Source organism: Serinus canaria, chromosome 2 (assembly GCF_022539315.1).
Source record: "Serinus canaria isolate serCan28SL12 chromosome 2, serCan2020, whole genome shotgun sequence".
NCBI lineage: Eukaryota > Metazoa > Chordata > Aves > Passeriformes > Fringillidae > Serinus > Serinus canaria.
Genome location: NC_066315.1, coordinates 117,426,167 through 117,446,594, shown reverse-complemented (window position 1 = coordinate 117,446,594; position 20,428 = coordinate 117,426,167). Strand labels below are relative to the sequence as shown.

General features: G+C 37.9%; 1 protein-coding gene across 3 annotated transcripts in view; it reads right to left on the bottom strand.

Annotated features, from left to right (window-relative positions):
- Positions 1–2,609: 2,609 nt before the first annotated feature.
- Positions 2,610–20,428, bottom strand: part of SGK3 (serum/glucocorticoid regulated kinase family member 3) — a 55,598-nt gene continuing 37,779 nt past the window's right edge. For 2 of the 3 annotated variants that reach the window (XM_050970345.1, XM_018910595.3), the window contains exons 5-17: positions 19,060–19,135; positions 13,311–13,398; positions 11,391–11,440; positions 10,284–10,341; positions 9,407–9,490; positions 9,177–9,308; positions 7,834–7,946; positions 7,587–7,623; positions 7,388–7,474; positions 6,550–6,645; positions 5,559–5,714; positions 4,454–4,543; positions 2,610–4,000 (exon numbers count right to left, since the gene is read on the bottom strand). In XM_050970345.1, the coding sequence (XP_050826302.1) occupies positions 3,830–4,000; positions 4,454–4,543; positions 5,559–5,714; positions 6,550–6,645; positions 7,388–7,474; positions 7,587–7,623; positions 7,834–7,946; positions 9,177–9,308; positions 9,407–9,490; positions 10,284–10,341; positions 11,391–11,440; positions 13,311–13,398; positions 19,060–19,135 (1,238 nt within the window). In that variant the 3' untranslated portion in view covers positions 2,610–3,829. The remainder of the gene's footprint in view (positions 4,001–4,453; positions 4,544–5,558; positions 5,715–6,549; positions 6,646–7,387; positions 7,475–7,586; positions 7,624–7,833; positions 7,947–9,176; positions 9,309–9,406; positions 9,491–10,283; positions 10,342–11,390; positions 11,441–13,310; positions 13,399–19,059; positions 19,136–20,428) is intronic. The other variant, XM_018910607.3, reaches the window with a different exon arrangement.

The window sequence follows — 20,428 nt, the reverse complement described above, 5'->3', positions numbered from 1 at the left end:
CCACCTCCCTACCCCCCTGGTTTTTGGGATTACTCCTACACGATTACTACTCCATCCTTTGAAATTTTCAGCAAGAAGGGCTTAAAGAAACGTACACACGGTGTCTCCCTGGATCCGGTGTTACCCGGGCTGGACACGCAGGACACCACATATGATAGGAAGGACTGAGCTATGGCCCCACTCATTGCACACTAAGCAGCCAGAGCCCAAGATTCCGAAAATAAAGCCTGACCAGGGTGATGGTGTTCACCAGTGTCCCCACAGCCAGCTAACCCCACTCCAGGTGTGACTCGGCACATCAGCAACTCCTGCCTGGCTTCAGCTTCCATGCCATCGGCACCCCTGCCTCACAGACCTCCCCACCCGCTGTTCACCAGGCTTCCTGAACCCCGTCCTCCCCCGGTGCTGCTGTATCGGCAGCAGCGAGCCCCGCGGGGCTGCGACAGCGCTCCCTGTGCCCGCGGCGGAGGCAAGGCCGCCCTGTACGGCCCGGCAGCGAGGGCGCGGCAGCGGCGGGACGGCGCTCCCGGCGCCGCCCCCTCAGCCGGCTGCGCGGGGAGAGCCAGGCTGCAGGGCTCGGCCGCGCAGGGGCAGCGCCCGGAATCAGTGCGAGTTCTCAGGGAAGGCAATTTCCAGCCCCATCCCACACCCACAGCTGCCCCAACCCCGCAGCCGCCGCCGGGACTGGCGCCTCGGCCCCACAGAGCTCCTGCCTTCACCCACGGGCAGGGCACTGGGCACGGGACATGGCTCTGTCAGCGTGCAAAGCACTGCGGCAGCGTACTTACAGAACCATTTTCTCTCATCAATACACACTGCATATTTAACTTGCCTTTAGCATGGCAGGCACTCTCAAACTTAGCTCTCCGGGAGACCACCTCTGAACTCTATTTGTGCCGTGTTTCAGTTCACAATTTTACAACCATCGTGCTTTTTCAGTGTTTCCTACGGTCTCTCGTTCCCCCCACTCAGACCGAGAGATCGGAGACCACACCAGGAGCACCGCGCCCGGCCTCCACCTCACAGGGGAAAGGCCTGCTCCTCATGGGGTGCTTGGCTTGGGCTCCCTCTCTGCAAGGGGAGCAACAATCAATCCCCTTCTGCTACAGACAGGCAGAACTAAACCCCCTGCACTCGTCACAATAAGGCAAATTTTGCCTCCTTCTATTACTTATGGGACAAAACAGGAAAGGAGGAGCACAGGTGGTTCCTGTGCAGGTCCACTCTCCTCTCTAGGCTTTACCACCTGTTTCAGGTATCACCTGTCAGAGCTCAGCCCTGGGTGAGGCAGCTACAACACTCCAAATGCATGTCTTACTTTGGAAACCATCCTCATGGGATGCACAGAGATGTGGAACAAGAGCACAGGGTACAGAAATACTGTGAGGCTTTATTGCCTGATGTTGTCCAGTCTGTTAACCTTTCGTTCAAAGAACTTGAAGTACTTCAAGTGATGTGCTGAACATATTCGCACTTTGCCAAAAAGGCAGACTCTGCTGAAGGAAAAAGCTTAATAAGTAATTACTAAGTTGCTCTCCCAGAAATAACTTCAACTGCAACACTATTTTTTAGGAACTGCTGAATTCTGACCAAAAAAAACCCCAAAAAACAACAACAAAACCCTTCATCCAGTCAGGCAGTTAGGTATGAACATCTTGGAAATCCAGGCAAAAATTAAAAAGGGTGCTAGTTCCCACAACAATTTCTGAAGTATTCACTCTCCTTCCCATCCCTCTACAGCACTGTACCTCCTTGCTATAAAGAGAAGGTAGTTACAGTAGCCACAAAATTACAATAATTTCAGGAGCATACAGACTAAAAATTCAGTATGAGAATGGATACTTCCTTTGGAATGGATACCATCAATTTGTTTCCCAGTCCATTAGCAAGCCATGTTAAAAAAACCCAAAACCTAAACACAAAAACCAACAAAAAACCAACCAACCAACCAAACCAATATACAAAACTCAAAAAACCCAAAAACCAAAACAACTGACAACTGCCTCCCCCCACCCCCAACCTAAAAACTCCAGGGCTTTTACTTCCAAATTATACTAATGCCAAGTAAACTATTCACATAGTTGTTGGTTGTCCTGAACAGCTCTTTTCAACTCTTGCAGAAGAGAACTATGGAAAAGAAGTGCCAAGCCATCATTCTGCTCCCACAAATGACACAGTTCCTTCCTTCCTCCCCTGCCAGTGTCAATTCTTACTTTTTACCCAATCCTTCCAAAACCTCATGCAGCAAATGCTAAACATCACTTAACCACTATGTAGGAGGCTGTGCTCTAGGAGATACTCGAGGTAAGCAAGGAATCCTGTTTTACTTTCCCCTTTTCTAATGTATTGATACAACATTTATTTCAAAATAATTATGATTTCATACACTCTCACCCCCTAGGTTCTCAATTCTTATCAGATCTTGACACAGTATATTTATTTTAGCTGCTTATTTTGCCAAAACCAAGGTGACTTAGATACTGAAATTTATGTAATATTCATTCCATTTATGTATCATTATGATGTATCAGTATCTTACCAGACTTCTCTCAAATCAAGGCATTTAACTGAATCTATTTGTGAACAAAAAACACTGAACATTTTTGGAGTAACAGACAAAAATAAGTTGTTATTTACAAGTAATATATATGTAACAAAACTACTACCATTATATGCCTTTTATACACTGTAACTGCAGTCAATTTTTGCATTGTTTAAAAAAAATTTCCTTAAACAGAAATTGTTCAGAATCATGTTTGTCCATACACATGTATGTTATGAGAAATACAATAGTTTTTCACATTTTTAAAATTATCAGTGTAATTTACATTTTTCTCCCAATATCAAGTGAAGATTTTAAAATGGTGCAAACTGAAACACAAAGACAAGTAGCTATGAGCGCTGAAATACAACCAATTTGGAACATAAGAGTGTTTTAAACTACTAATCTGTGAGAAAAATCCCTAATATTTGGCATGATCATCTCCACCCACCCCCAAAATGTCAAAGCTAATTGACTTACTTTTAAAGTAACCATGATTATTGCATATTAGATCTTTGGAGAAGCAGAGCTTTAACCAAAAATATTTTTAATGTAGTTGAAGTATAGACATACTTAGCTCAGGGAAGAAAGAAAAGTATAACACATAATAAGTAATGTTATCAAATCAATCCAGTTAATTTGTTCTGTCCTTGCTTTGAGTAATCCCCCATATCTCAGATAATCCAGTTGAGTCAATGGATACTTCAGCAAGTACAAGAGCAACAATCCAGTTTTATGTGACCAAGTTTTCATTCTGCAGAACTTCTTTAAGAATCTTGGTCCTTAACATGTATCATTTAAGTGCTGACAGGTAAATTAACACATATTCCAAACTGGTAAAGGGAAAACATTTACCTTTTTTTAAACCAGGATATACAAAAGACAATTTGCATAGTTACAATTCAAGCACAAAGTCACTGTAAATAAGTACAAAAGCATTAATAAATTTACTAAATTTGCTGCTGTTTGTGCCAGCCAAATTAGATAGGTATGAATGTAAACTCGAAGGGATTGAGGAGAACAGTCAGTGTTTTTGCTTAAAAAATACATAGAGAATGCTTCTGAAAGGTTTTAAAAAATATTTTCTGCAGCAGGAACAAACAGTTCAAACCCCAAAGAAAGCCATCCAAAATGCCCAAATTCTTCCTATACAGCAGAGAAAATTTGTTCATAGGTTTCAAACCTACATACAAGACGAGGCACTATTTATGCTATTTTGGAATGTGTCCATACCCTAACATTTCAGTCCAACCCGAGACTTCCAAACCACTCTTCGCTTTTAAGTCCCTAGGAAAACCCATCTTCAGAAGGTGGTGCATAAGAAAATCCAACAAATGCATCATCTGCCTCTAGGACACTGGCATTAACAATGTTGTAGTCAGAAGAAACACAAACTGAGTATGGGACCATTTCTTCTGTGAACACTGCATCAAAATTCCCAATATCGTCTGGTCCAACCTAGAGAACAGAAGGATCTGTCAGTCATCAAATTAATACAGTGTTTTAAACTTGTGCTTGTCCTTGAGATTCCAAATTTAACTCTCAAAGCTATCTATTTTGTTGTTATATTCTATTTAAATAAATAAATTTAAGGAAGCACATTACTCTGTCTTTTAAAATAGGTATTAAAAGGCTGGGTTTTTTTCACTGAGGTTGGAGTTTTGACCATACCCTATATTCTTAATGATCTGATAAACCTAAATATGAAAAAAGTCTCTCAGGGGAGATTAGCTCAGTTGGTTAGAGCATGGTGCTAGGAGCACCAAGTTTACGGGTTCAGTCCCCATATGGGGCATTCACTTAAAAGCTATACTTGATGATCCTTGTGGGGTCCCTTTCAACTCAAAATATTCTGTGATGTGTGATCTGAGATGCAAACACTAACACCATCACCACTCCCCAGGCACCTACCACATTGGGATTAAATGGTGGCGGAATCTTCTTCTGAAGAAGATCAGTCCAGCTGAGAGATTCGAAGAACGGGTGCTTTTGAATTTCAAGCTGTAGCAAACAATAAAGATTTTAGATATTTCGTAACTCCATCCTATGCACTGTAGTAAACATTACTTCATACTACATGTACATAGGGAAGTTCTTACATGCATGTCCTTATTCACAATTTACTTTGCAATAGAAGTTGCAGTCAGTAAAAACAGTAGGTAAAATTTGTGAGACTGTCTCTATTAACGGTTTTCCTTCTAAAATCATGCTTTCTGCTTTTAAGCCCTAAAATCAACAACCCTGAAGTCTACTCCAGAATGTCTTCTGTTGATATCTGTTCCTGCCTTAACGTTTTGTTAGTTTTTGTAAAGCATATCACTGTCTGAGAAGCAGCTGCTTCATCACCTCTGCAATATACTTACTATTTAAGAAGCATCAGCTATGCTAAATCCTTGCATCTTGCTCAGTTACAAGGTCCACAGACTAACATAAGGACTGCAAAACAAAGACTACAAAGATCCCACCCCCAATGGATGGAGTACATCCTCTAAATCATTCCTCCTCACACAGTTCTGAAGACACAGTTCTCTGACTTTCTCACATCAGCTTTTTGAGAACAAAGGTTTTGTTGCTACAGTGGGAAAATGTCTGCCATGATTTTAAGGCTAAAAACAAAAGCTGCTGTTTGCATGGAAATAGTGTTCCTCTTGACCTGAAGACTGTATTACCACATGACAGCCTTTTCTTTTGATTATTTCCCAGTTTCACTATGAACAGTGAAACCTATTTTTGTGCACCTTAGTTACTGCTACACCAGCAAGTGTTTTTCCTTTGCTGGCAGGTAGAGCGGCAACCAAGCTCAAAATACCTCACAACAATCATTGCTCTCTTATCCCCAGCAACTTCCAGGGACAGACCCCACTGGTGTTTTTACTGAAGAAATAAAAAAGAGGAAAACAGAGATAGATGCAGCAATCTCTGTTTCTATCTCTGATTATTAACCCTGTGCTGTGCACATTAATTTGGTGCATCCCTTTAAATGAAATAGGGCTTGATAAATTAGGACATTACTTACAAAGTCTTCCTTTGCTCCAAGTCTGCTTTGCCGATCTTTCTCCAGAAGTTCCTCCAGGATAGACCAGGCTGTAAGACTGATTCCTGGGCGCAAAACCAGGGGCTTATGAAGAATATTATCGTACATCTCAGCAACATCACGGCAGTAAAAAGGAGGCTAAAAAAATACAAGTTCTACATGAATTTGAAGCCACATGCAATATTGTTTCATATATTACGTATGATCAGTAAATGATTCTGTAAGACATGCAAAACTGCTAGCAGTGAAGCAGAAATCTCCTTTTTATGCACTGCTAACTTCTAATTCAGTCATCACCACTGCCAGAACTTTACACTTGATAACTTCCCACCAGCCGCCTCCTCTACTCCTATTAGTGTTCTCACACTAATAAGTAGCCATAGAAGCCATCCAGCTTCAAAGCTCCCACTGAACTTTTCTGAAAAGAACCTGAGAATGGAAAAACAAATCCATCTCCCTATTTAAGGTCCTATGGGATGAGACAGAACTCAAGAGAACTAGAAGAACAGATTCTAACTGGAGTAATTACAAATGACTAGGAGAAGCATAGCAAGATTTTTTTGTTCTAATGCTGTCAAAAGCTAGGAGAAAACCTGGGATAGCTAAATAAAAAAAAAAAGTATTTTAATTTTATTTATTGCAATATTTGACAAAATTTTACTTCTAAGCTGTTTTGGGGTTTTTTGTGTATTATCATTGTTGATTCAGTTTACTTTCACAGTCCCTCAAAGTGATGACTACTGATTTTGCTGATGTCTCTGATGTTGCTTTTCCAGGAACTGTCAGATACCAGGAGGCAATGTAAAATGCAAAAGAGAAAACAAGCACTATGTAACTACAACACAATCTGTTAATCTGCTTAAATGGACTATTCCAATATTAGAAAAAGTTAACATCTTTAACAACACTCAAAGGTTATTTCAAATAAAAGGGGAGAGGGGAGGAAAACAACCTTTACATATCAGGTACATACCAGCCCATAAAGCATTTCATAAAGAACTGCACCAAGGCACCACCAGTCTACTGTGTTGTCATAGGGCTGCTTTTTAATGACTTCTGGTGCAAGATACTGAAATGAATAAAAAAAAAGTTCTTTAGAGAATTAGGCTAGCATGGATAAAACCTAGTAATTCACAGTAAAAGCTTTCAAGAAAAGTTGCTTCACAACAATCAAATGTTTCAGCTAAATATTACACCTCACTCATTTTTCACTGTATTCAAAGGTTTTTCCTGTAATTTAAAGTAAACAAAGTTTCTAATCCTCTGTTTGGTGAATCCCTCATACGTGTTCGAGCCTTTCACATTCTAAGTTTTCCAGTGCAGTTTTCCCAATAAAAAGACAACAGAGTTCAATAACTCAGTCAGGAAGTTCAAAGTTTTGTGCATATGCAATAACTTGATTGAGGCGCAGATATGAATTCCCTATAAACTTACTAATAATCAATGGCAGGATATGGCAAGTAGATTCATACTGACAAATCTGTAGCTGTTACACAAGCTAATGGTCTTGTGTCTACCCAGCAGTTAGGAGACATGGAAGAAAACAGTATTTCAAAAGGGCTGGAAAAACAGAGGAAGGAAGAGATGAGTTATGGCCATGTGGGTAGCAAGCAGCAGACACTGCATATCAGTAAGAAGAACAATGAACAGATCTGTAGGGAGCTTGTCTCTGAGTTGGTTTCATCTTGTTCAAAGAATGCAAACCTGCCAGCAGTACAAAACACAGTATCTGACCTTCCAGCTACGCAGATATTAATAGTGGTCAACAGCTATTAATGCTGAAAAAACCCCCATGAAAGCTGCCAACATACTTCTGGGGTCCCACAGAAAGTTGCAGTGGTATCAGAAGTTGCAATCCCTTCTTTACAAAGTCCAAAGTCTGTCAAGACAACATGACCCTGTTTAAGAAAGAGTGGTAAGTTAAAAAGAGAACACGCTCAACATGTGAATACACAGAAGTGTCAATTTTGTGAGAGAACACAGAAAACAGAAATAATCTTGCATACTTACTAGTGAATCTAGGAGAATGTTTTCTGGTTTTAAATCCCTATTAAAAAAGAAAAGGTAGTAAATCAAAACAGCAGTCACAAGTGCTTCAGAGGCAAGGGATTTTATTTTTCTTCAGCTGAAAGCTTCAAGTTTTGATGAAAGTGTTATGTCCAGGTTTCCTGTCAGATGATTTCTTGTACAGTTTTTTATTTGGTAATTTGTCTTATTTTGAATTTCTGCAGGACATGGATACCTTTCAGAAACTTACCTGTAGACTATATTTATGGAGTGTAAGTAGCCCAGTGCACTGGCTATTTCAGCAGCATAAAATCTGGCTCTGTGCTCAGGAAAGGAACGTTCTCTTTGTAAGTGAAAGAACAGCTGTAAATATGCAAATACGAAATAAGAACATTACACAGACAAAACAAGTCAGGTTAATAACATGTAATTTTACAGTGAAGAGTAATTTATTTTGCTGTCCACTTTGTCTTTTTTTAAAAAAGCACAATGAAATAGAATTAGTTTTTCTGATATAATGATGTAGTCACTAATCTAATGATGTAGTCATTACTTCACTCTCTCCTCTGCTTCTCTTTTGTGGCTCAGATGGATGGGTAACTCAAACACACTCCCTTAAAACCAGGACTAGTCAAAAGGAGCTAGAGTAAATCACTAAGCTGTGAATAGAAGTTGGTAAGACTAAATCACGCAAGATTGCCTCCAAGGAGAATATATGACCTGGCGACAAATAAGTCATCTTTTATTTCTGAAAATGTGTGTATTCAAAGATTTTCATAATTATTTATAGAACTGTATTCTGAAATAATGTAGAAGTAGATCGCTGTGTGAGATGTATATTCCAAGCTGATCGAGCAGTTCTCTCTACTACAGAGAATTGTCTGGCTGCAAATAATTTGAGCAGATGCAGAAGTCTAGACAAAGATTAAATCATAAACATACAGATTCAACTATAGTACACACTCAACTTGCAAAGATTTTAAGAAAAATGAAATTTTCTGGTTTCTGTCTACAAAGTTCAGGAAAACTAAAAAGCCACCCCAGCTTTCCAAGCTTTCCATTCAAATTTGAAAGCTGTCTTTAACCGTATTTTAGTTTGCCTGAAACAATGCAAAACTAAGTTCTGACCACAATTCAGAGCAAACCAGGATTTTCATAATACAGTCTAAGTAAGGTACATTAGACAAGAGAAATGCCCATCTTGTTCCAACTCTGACACAATATAATAAATTCAGCTGTCAGTTTCCTTTCTTCCCTTATTGAAATATCAGCATCTCAGTCAATGCACATGCAAGAGGAAGCCAGTGTTCCATGGTGAAAAATATAAACATAAGATTAATTTGTAATTAAAGTAATTTTATATAACTGTAAAATACAGCATCTGACAAGCATGAATAAATTTGGATTGAAGTTGTCAATAAGAACAGGAACAGGTCCAAATAGCCACAGAAGTCTGTAGCAAGAGCAGATAATAACAGAATTTTCAAAATTGGGAGAATGTGGATCACAGCCCATTGTAACGGATCACTTCACTCCTCCCACCTAGAATTAGCAGAATAGAAAGACTACAATGCAAACAAAACCACCACATACCTCTCCTCCATTAACAAAATCCAGGACAAAGTAAAGCTTTTCTGTTGTTTGGAATGAGTAATGTAGTCCAACCAAAAATGGATGTTTCACATTTTTCAAAAGCACATTACGTTCAGCCATAATATGTTTTTGCTGCAAGAAGTAAGAGATCAATAAGTAAACAGGAATGATTTTGTAATTAAGAGAAAAAAACAAGTGAGGTGGGAGGAAAAAAGACAATTTCTCTTAACCTCTTTCCTATTGAGAACAATTTTTTTCTGCAATACTTTGACAGCGTAGTATTTCCCATCCAGTTTTCGTTTTGCAAGAAGAACCTGTGAAATTCAAAAGAAAAGGAAGAAATCTGATTGTTGCAATTCACATACTATGGGTAATATTTTATCATTTTGGCCTAACTGGAAGGGGTTCATGTTATTTTTTTCTCAATACAGTTTCTTTGCTTTTAATACAGTCAGTCAACAATGTAATTGCCAAAAGAGTGAGCTTACAGTTCAGTAAAAACTTATACAACAGAGGTATCACGAAAGACTGAATTATAACATTTGTTTTCTATGACCTGCTAAATCTCTATCAAGATTAATTTCAGCTTTTTTGGGGCTAAATTGTAAAAATAATTGAATGAAAAATAACAACACGAAAAATAGTTTGGAAATAGAGATTTCAAAAGGGATTCTCCTTGGGATCTTTGTGAAAGATCACTACTTAAGTCACTTTTCAGTGTGCTGTTGCTCACACAGCTCCATAGTATCAGAGGTTTCACAAAATAGTCCCTGACAACAAGAGGAAAAGCACGATTTGTACTCCAGCTGCTGCATAAGCATAGGGGTACCTCCCTTCCTCCCTGGGGGAAACAGAGGATCACAACTGCTCGTAACGAGAAAGGGAAAATCTCCCTTTTGTGAGTCCCAACAAGTGGCTGAGGCAGCCAACAGCTGCACCTGAGAAAAAAATGGCAGGGCCACAAATCAGCAGCAATGAGGATCCAACAGAACAGTTTATGGACCACCCTAGAGCAACACCACTTCTGGAACCTCTGGCCAAGTCATTGTGCATGAGAAGCCAGCGAGCATCCTTGCACCACCGTAAGACACAGGAATAAATGCTCACCTTGCCAAAGCTGCCTTTCCCAATAACTTTCAGGAAATCAAAGTCTGTTGGTTTAGCACTGAAAGATATTTAGGAAAGAGACAGGTCATCTGGGTAGAAATTACAAGCCTTATAGCTGTACCACAGTGTAGTGTAGCACCCTCATTTTCTTTGTTCCACCCAGCACTGCTTCTGCAGACCTGTCCTCAGACACAACTCCTCTTCATTTTGCAATTCCATTTTCCTTTAGGGAAAGTGTTCAAGTTGCATCCCCTGAGTTTATTTTATTTACTATGTTTAACTTTATGATGTTAAGGAGAGGCAAGACCATTCTTTCATTCTCCATGGTCTAGTTTTTTGTAATTTTTAAGTCTCCAGTTCCCCATGATGTCTCCTGGAGCTTATTTCCAGTGGTCCAAAGGGATTCTAAAGTTTACATGAAGAAAGGAAGGACCAAGTTTCTTATCTATTCCCTCTTATTGGTTCCATTCTTCCCTCCATCCAATCCTCCCTCATTTAAAATTTCAGTAAGAGGAGGGAGGTCCTAACACCTGCCTCCTCTTGCTGTTGGTATGAATTCACTCTCAGTTTTTCCATTTCCCACATCACCACTCCTTTCAGTTTTTCCCAGGATTCCCTTACTCTTTCCTGAATACAATTCTGTCAGCAAAACAATTATCCATGTTCTCAAATTGCAAAACAAGTTACATCACCATACACCTCTCTATTTATTGCCCCCGAAGGGAAGGACTCTTGTATTTCATTTCTTACTGCAATCTATTAACCACTTCCTCCTGCTAGCCCAGAACAAATCTGTGAGGAAAGCAAAACCAAAATAGCAGTCATCTCCTAGAGGAGAAAAGCAGATTCATACAGAACTGAGAACAGAAACTGCAGAAAACACCAAACAGAGACACAAGTTAGCAGTGCAGTAAGTGGGTTGTAGCACCAACAAGGAAAGCTGCTCCTTTGGCATGCAATAAACCCAACTTGTTTTCAGAAGCTGTGGGACCACTCCCCAGCTCAGTCTAACTTTGTAGGATTTCAAATTAATTTTAATCCCATTTAATTAAGTTTTAAATTTACATTAAATTGAATTACATGAAATTCAATTTAATTGAAACCTACTGAGGATTTCCAGATGGTCCCAGGTTGATATTCTGTGAGGTAGAGTTTAACTGTTGGGAGAAACAAAGAGGTTTACTTGTAATACTTTTTCTTCTCTCTTATCTTTCAACCAATCCTAATTTTAAAACACTCTACTGATCTGCTCAATCCATACTTTTACACTTGTTACATTAGAATTTTAAAGAGATCTAACATCTAGATTGGGAACTGAAATACCTGGCCATCATCACCTTGTCACAAATTCTTTCTACACACATCCTGTTCCAAGATGAAGGTAATAAAATATCTGTGTTCATTCAGAGAGGAAAAGATTAGAAATCAAAACTGAAGAGTATTTCAATAAACAACTAGTTCTTCATTCAGAACTTAACCCTTTCTGTACTTGCTTCATGAACATATTTCCTACCTTTTCTTCCAAATTCTTCATGATCTTACTAATACAATAATTTTAAACCCACACTGTTTATTTAAAAGTAATTGATGAAAGACACAGTGCTTTTAAAAACATGGAAGTGAACATTCTTTCAACCCCAAGAAAAACATTTCCAACCTTTTCTATCCTGACATTAAAGGTTAATAACTCAATTCCTGGAATTCCATGAATCTTACTGGTACACACCCAGGCAGAATTTGTAAATTACGGGGAGCAGAGGAAGCCACTGTCATTTAGGTGATTTTCTCCATTTTGTTTCTGAGTTAGAAAAGTGGTATTTGTACTCTCATTGTGATTGTAGAATTTATCAGAGAAGAATAAACTGCACTCAAATACAAGTTACCTGGGGACAGGCTGCCAGGCAGCACAAAGCAGTACTCCAGAAGTGGGAAATGGTCTGACAGCAGCACTGGATGCCACTACTCACTGAAATGAGTCAGTGATGCTAGACAGTTTTGAAAGAGCTACTGTAAAAAAAAACACTTTTTTTTTGGCTTTTTTTTTTTGTTGTTGTTGTTTTTTGTTGTTTGGCTTCATCATTACAGTAACCATAAGGTGAATTTTCCACCAAATATAAGGCCACTATGCAGTAGCTCTCTTTTTGGAATTTGTTGTGGCATGACACATCATTAATTTTCCAGAGATGGTTTATATCATTCCACATTACTTAAAATACCTTTCATAAGAGGAGGAAACCAGTATCTTAAACTAGTGACTTTAAAATGAAAATTTCAGAACATACTAAATCTCCCGTGGATCACACACAAACGGAAACAAATCTTACATCTTTAACAAGGGCTGAATAAGAAAAGAAGTACTAATATCACATCCTTATGTCAAGTAGAAAGTGATAGAGAAGACAAGCTTAATATGGCCCTTCTGCCTTCCTAGAAATACTCCTTTTTTCAAACAGCACTGTTTCCTGAGGCTGCAAACTAATTTTCAGAGAATATATCCAGCTATATAGTGGCTTTCTTGACAAAAGGAACAAAAAAGACCTCACACAGTGTTATATGTGAAATGAAATTAAATCCATCCTTCCTCCTAAGTGAATTTTAGAAAGACTGCATTTTTTCCCCTGAGAGAATTCTATTTCTCCCCATCTTTAAAAAAGAAGACCGCACAAGCAAACAAAAAGACAATTAAACATTTAATCTCCCCTGCTCCTTGCCAGATGTTCTTAGCAAGAGCTTTTGAACAGACTGCAAAACCTCTGACAGCTAAGCTATGACTAAAGTTGTGTTTCTTTAACCCCTATAGCAAGGGGGGAATAAGCAAGACAAAGCCAGCAATCACTTTTACTCCTCTCTGCAGTTCACACCTGACAGAAAAACAGCTTACAGCCCACAGTGGAACTGAGTTGTTCAAAAGAACAGGGAGGGGATTTAGTGCAAAATGTACCAGTAGTTTTCAGTAAATATTATACCTAAGAAGACTGCCCTCAAGTAGCTAAAATTTAGAAGACTATTCTACTTTTGTTTTATTACCTTCCGATTGCTCCTTTCATCTTCATCTTCAGATGGATCTGACTGGTGTTTTGGGTTGTCCATCTGAAGAAATGCTCTGACATCTGGGCTAGAAACACAGTTAACTTCATTAGCACACCAATAATCTGCATGATTTTCAGATAAACACAGAGCATCTGATTATAGAGCAGCATACCGAGGACTTACTCATCACAAAGTTTTATATTTAAGTTCTAGTAATTAAGAACTGTGTACAAGCAATACTTTCTTTTACAGCAACATAATTCAACTGCCAGGTGTGTTACACAGCACAAACCTTTTGACCTGCAAAAACCTGACATGTTAAGTATATGTATATGAAGACTTCAGAAGGAAACCCTGCAAAACTCCATTTAAGATAATTATCAGAAGAAAGCATGACACCAAGAAACCAACTTTCTTCCCAAAAACTGAAGAGTTTAAATTTTTGTTTTCTAAAATGAACTGAATTGTCCAATACAATAGGGAATGAAATACATCATCTGTATCCCAAGGGAAGACACGGGTTCCAAGAGATACACAGCAGTAACGTTCCTCTCCTCATTCACTTTAAAGCAGAAGATGGTGATCCTGTATTCAGAATTCCTTCTGGCTGGACACTGTCAAAACAGCGTTAAGAAATCCTTTCAGTCAGCTGTAGGACACAAATGCTTCAGGAATTAGCGACAAGCTTCCCACATTATCTAAGGAGATACATTTTATCTTCAGCAGCGTTTTCAAGCTCTGTCTTGGTGGGGCCGAGGGGCAAGGACTGAGAGAAAGGTGGGAAAGTAAGGGAATTCCAAGAATTTCTTCTTCCAGAAAGAAAGGCTTGTCCAACAGATCAAAGGAATGAACTTTCTGAACCACAGCTCAGTGCAAGGAAAGAATAATTAATACAACTAAGGAAAAAATAATTCCTAAAAAGATGGGTATTGTGTATATCCTGTATAAACCACTTCAAGAGATTATTTGAATCTTTCAAGTTCCTTCAGTTCACTAAAAGGTAACCTTCTGATCAAGGAAGAAATCTTTCCTGCATTTCAGAGACAAATTAGTTTGAGAAGGACTCAGGGCAGTCACTGATAGGAAACTCCACACGAGCCATTCAGTACAAGAAAACCACTAGCTTACTATGGAGCTGCTCTTTTAATATGTCCCTAGAATATATAAAATAGGGTAATTTTAATAAAGGAACAAATGTACTCCCTATTTTCAATCCATTCACCCTCCACATCTCTGATCAGTGAGGATCAGAAGTAAGAGATGAGCTGTTTCTGACATTTCTCCAGCTCCTGTAATTTACTGTCAGCACTACTGAACCTATCTCATATCCTAGGCTATCTAAAGTTTCCAGTTTTCATCACTTATATTCTGTATTCCTAAGTCCAATTTGAAATATGTTTCAGTTACCTTCAGCCTTTCAGGTTTAAAGCACAACAAGACTGTTCACATAATTTCCCACTGTTATTTCAGTTTAATACTTTCCACTTTATAGGAACTCCAAATTCTGATCTATTTCAGCATCTGGCTTGTATCCTGAGGCCAGGAAGACAAAAATCACAGTCGTTTGAACACTGTAGTAATACTGGGTCATGATGCAACAATTCAAGTTTCCGAACATTTGGATATCATAAAATCAAGAATAAAAAGTTATGGTTAATGCTTTTCACTAGACAGAAAAACAGAAACAGACCTCTATTACCTTTCAGTATTAATTATTCTGGACAACTGGCTGATTAAATAGAGCATGTTGTAATACATTTCAAACAGTTACTATAGTAACTTTGTTCATGACTGCACTGACAGCAGGAAAAACATAAAAATATCAATTCACAGGAAAAGACTGCTGTACAGTTGCAGGGTATCCCACAACACCACAACAGCCAGAATTGTAACTGATTGATGTTACACTGTTCACATTTGCAATTCTAAAAGCACTGCAACAAACAACTGATTAAAAATAAAAAAAAATTATGTACAAATTTCTTGGGCAAAATTGCAGCATGTTATGCAAAATGCTATACAGATTGATATAACTTTTATGCTATTAGCTCACACAGATTAACTCAATGTATTTAAGAATACATGGAAACTATTCCTAAAATAACCTGACCTATGAAATCAAAAGGGTTGAGAAAACCACTTAAAAAGGGATACTCAGTATACATTGTACATATTGTACCAGCAAAAGTTGGTTTTGTCTGGGTTTTTATGATTGACTGAATAAATTTATTTTGTGGATTATCTCTGAAATACACAAAAGAATGTCAAGCTCTGCTTAATACTATTGCTTATGTAATAGTCATTCTGCATTAGTTTTCCTGCAAAAACAATATAATATCACACAAAAATTCTGGATGCACACAGAAATATGAACAAACCCAAAAGGTCACACAAATTTTGAAGCAAAATGGTAAAATTAATAACCAGTGACAAGAACTTAACCTTTAAGACACATTTTATTTAAATAATAGTGTCCAACTCCTCCCTCTTCTTACCACATTTTCTTAAAAAGTAAACCACTAATATCTTTCTTACAGAAAGCAAAGGTTCAAAAAGCCCTTATTTAGTAAAACACAGTAACACTTTAAAAGAGGAAAATAACACAGTGCAAGGTTTGCTTTCCCCAGCATGGACTGTAAGATTCTACAATTCAGAGGTTTCACATTTACTTCTACATTCATCAGATTTTGAAATAAGAGAAAAACTGTGACTGATTTTCTTCTAAGGAACACATTCAGACCCTGCTTCTCACTTACAGAACTGATAACTCATTTCCCCACAGGTTGCAGAGTATTGTCATCCTTGAGTTCTTCAAGTGTTATGCAAATGTTCTCATTCTCATTAAGGAGCTACTTTGGACTATTTAAAAATAACTGCATTACATCTTTAATGCATCCTCTATTATACAGTTTTTCAAACAGGTTTTCTTTGGACATGTTCTGATAGACAGCAATTAAATGCATTAATACTTCAGTGAAGGCCTACATTTGAGGGGGCGAGCAGCCCACTTGCAGGAGTTGTGTAGTGTTTTAGGGAGGCTCACAGTGCTCACTAGGAACAAACTCCCAGCTCCTATTAAGGACAGCAGTCAGAAAGGGGGACACATTATCAGACCTCTGTCCTTCTGCCCTATCTATCCCTACCTTTTCTTGGAACAACTGCATTCTACCTGTGAGAGCAAGCTGTCTGTCACAGTAAGTTTGAGGAAATGCTGCTTGAAGCTTGTCCACTTAATTCCCAATTTGGACTAAGCCAGTGATCTCACCCTGTGAGATCCACCTGGCAGTGACTGCAGGAAAAACTGTCACAGGGTCTCCCTCTAAGCATTCCAATACACCTTAGGTTTTTCTTGGATTTTTTTATTGAGCAAAAAGGTCTGGCTTTGATACAATATTCAAGAAATGTGCCAGACCCAAAAAAAAAAGTCCACTAATGGAAAATAAGAAAACAGTGCTGCATGTTTCAAAGAATATTGCAAATATTATCATCTTGGACACATTGAATCTGACATTTGTGCTTTTCACTTCAGATGTTCAGGTGCCTTCCCATTCAGAAATGAGAACACCTTCAATCATCCTTAAGCTTTTAGTGAAACAATTCTCCTAAGCAGGACCTAAAATACATGACATGCTGCTATTGGTTTTAATACTTAAAAGATGCTGTGGAAGGTGGATTTCCTAATGGTTCTGTGAGAATGCACAACCCACTAAGTATTCCTTGCACATCACTAAGTTTACATAAGTTTTTTGACCTAGTTTCAAATTTAATTAGCACATTAAAGCAAAACTAAGAAAGCAAGGATGGACTATCTGTGAAGACTCAGTCACCAGGTATCTCTTGAGTAGCTTCCATCAGATTTTACAAAAAATTCCAAGCACCAAGATCAAAGATTTGGTGTTTCTTCTATAATAACATTCACTGGCACAACAGAAAAGGTGACAGATTACATAATTATTAATATGATTTGTTGCAATGCAATACTGCAAAAAACTTCAGAAAAACAATCACCTTGCAGTGATTAAAAGAGAAACAACACAGAAATTACTACAAAATTAAATGCTTTTGCACTAAACTGTGGATTAAAAGCTGTGTACAGCTTTTTCTGCTGCTTAATACAATATTTCTTTAAGGGTGGGGTAGAGGATAACAGTAAAAGGAAAACTTTGGTCTCTGTTTCTTGTTTTTATTGTAGAACTCTGATTAATAAGCTTATTATTGAACACACTCTCATCAGCACCAAACACTATCAGGCCTATGTCTTAACCCTGGTTTAAGTCAGTTAAGCTAACTAGGATCAGGCAAGCTAAGTGCCATATTAAAGAATATTAGTTCTTCTACAGTTACATTCAAGCATAAAACAATTTTAAAAGCTCACAACAATTTAAGAAGGCAGGTGGATTTGAGGTTTGATGACTTTTTTTAAGCACACCATTTTATGCTGTCCTTAAAAAAAAAAAAAAAAAAGCATCATTTTACCTTTTGAGAACAAATATTGTATGTTTTGAAACAAAAATATTTGGTAATTGGATATACTGAGAACCAGAGGAGATCAGCCTAAATAAACCAGTATCCTTTCCCAATGAAACAAAATAGATTGATTTTCAGTAATTTGTTATATTAAAGTGCTTTTTATTATTTCCCAAAGAATAGTACCATGAACACAAACCTCATAGTGCTTGTTCTGGTGGAAAGGTACCCTTCTGTAAAGACTTTGTTGCTATTTTTTTTTCACTAATCAAAAGAAGTATATATAAAATGCTCCTATTTTTATTTTTCTAGAAAGAAAGGAAGTACATATTTCAGGTTGATAGGACATGAAATAGTTCATTTGTTGTGAAAAAAGGAAATCTGCCTGCATGCAGCTAGCTGCAGTGATACTCTGTTAGAGTTACTTTTTTCCTGTGGGAAATGGGCAATTTCACAGGCTGTACAAAAAGGCTAATCAAACAAAGCATATTTCTTAAAGACATTTACTCAACACTAAAGCTAAGCATAGAGCTTTACCATTTTGCCTGTTCAAGCAATCTAGAAAGCTGCATGAATTTAGCTGAAACTGATTATAGCTTTGGAATGAAAGAAGGTGCCTGTTTGCCCTGCAGTGAGTTCACACAGGAAGTGCTGCTCTCCAGATTTAACTGGAGCTGACTCTGTCCTAACACCACTTCCCATTCACCACTGGTAGTGGTGAACACACCTGCGTTTCCTCTGCTGGGAAGAGTTTAGTACAAGCTTATCCATCATTTCCTTTAGGCAGCTCAGCTTGGTCGTCCCAAACCATCTCAGCAAGCCAATGAAGGCACTTGGTTGCCGTGCTTTAAACAAGTTCTGGAGCACACATGAACTGCTCTTAACAAAAAAAGGATGCAGGCAGTCACTGACTGCCAGCAACACAGCAGCAAGCGACAGCAGGGCCCTCAAACAGTACAGCCTCTGGCAAAACAAACACTTGCCCAGCACAGCAACAGTTTACAGTGGAATCTGCACCCCTGGAATTAAGATCAGTTAATTGCCTGCAAATTGATTTGTAGGTTGGTTTTTAGAAAACAAAAACACTTTTATACTCTTCAGTCTATAGATTTTTCCTGAAAGGATGGCCATATAAAGTGGGGTTTGTTATACTGAAGAGCTCTGAACAGGTAAAATACATTTTCTGGTTAAATACCTAATTTGCAATTTTGTATTTAACATATCTTTTAATCTCATGTCTTTTCAACAGCCCTTATAAAACAGAAATGAAACTACTTACTGGTTGCATAGCTCTGGCTGTCTAACTAAATTTTGAATGAATTCATTCAGTCCTGCTCTTCTCTGTTTAATAAAATCTGAAAAAAACAGATTTATTAGAATCATCAGGCAGCTTAATAGAATCATCAGTCAGCTTATTTTCTTAGTCAGGTTTTTTAGGATTTAAAACAGCAGTTAAAAGGAAACTGGCCCATGACTAATTTGAAACAGAATTGGTTCTACATATGAAAACTGCAAGCTTTAAACATTGAACTGAGCTGAGAGAATAAATTTCAGCGTCTCTATAACGCTACTTAAAAATGTAGAAAGCCAGGTGGATTAGAAGTGCCACCCTGTGCTTCAAGAACAATGTGTAACTGCAGCAAAGGCTGCACAGGTGAGCCCTTCAGCACCTGATTCCACAGAAACAAAAACCCCAAGAAGCCACAGGCAAAACCTGACATCAGTTGCACAAGTCAAGTTTTTACATGACCAGTCCCACCAAGCAGCATATTTCCATAATGTATGGATGGCAGGGGGAAAATTGCACAATTCATCCTGCCAGCAGGCACTCAGATAAAGCCATTGAAGATAACAAAATAAAATACTTTCCTTTAGATTTTGGACATCATCTCCAACATTAAAAAAAGATAATCCCTTCCCTTGTCTAAAGCTTAAGACATGCAACTACTCTGTAGTAACATGGAAAGACACATAAAGGATTTAGAATAGAAATAGAATTCTAACATAAATGGAATAATCCTATTTTTCATTACTCATATCAACAATAATTTGTATGGAAAAAAGAATATTTAACTCCAGCACTAACTTTTAAGGCATTTCAATGACTGTCATATCCAGATTACTGATAATTATTAAAATTTTAAATTTAAGTTTTAATTAACAGCTGTACTTAAAATATTAAGAAAAATGCCTGTATTGTTTCAGGGATATAATCCCTGAACATTTCTTAGGGTATTTAATAAATCCAAATTACTGACATCTAATAGAAAGATAGATTTGCATACAGATATTATATTATATTATGGGAGTGAACAACATCAGCAGTTTCAGTGTGGCAGATGTACAGTGTCATCAGTCACTCTAAGCCTACAGGGCTATCCATGCTGGTGAAGATAAAACACCTGTAACATCTGAAATTTTCAGGTTCTATATTCTGACTGGTTTCTGTTCCATTTTTTTCAAGTTAAAACTAGATTAAATTTAAAGTAACCTAAGTACCAATAAAATTGGAGCATTTAAATTACTGTATTTTTGGAAGTTTTGGGTAAAAGGATGTAAAAGTCTCACTCTGCTGTATTTCAACGCAATAGTATAATGCTGCATACCCATGGATGGATTACAGAAGTAAAATACCTTTTCAATATTTG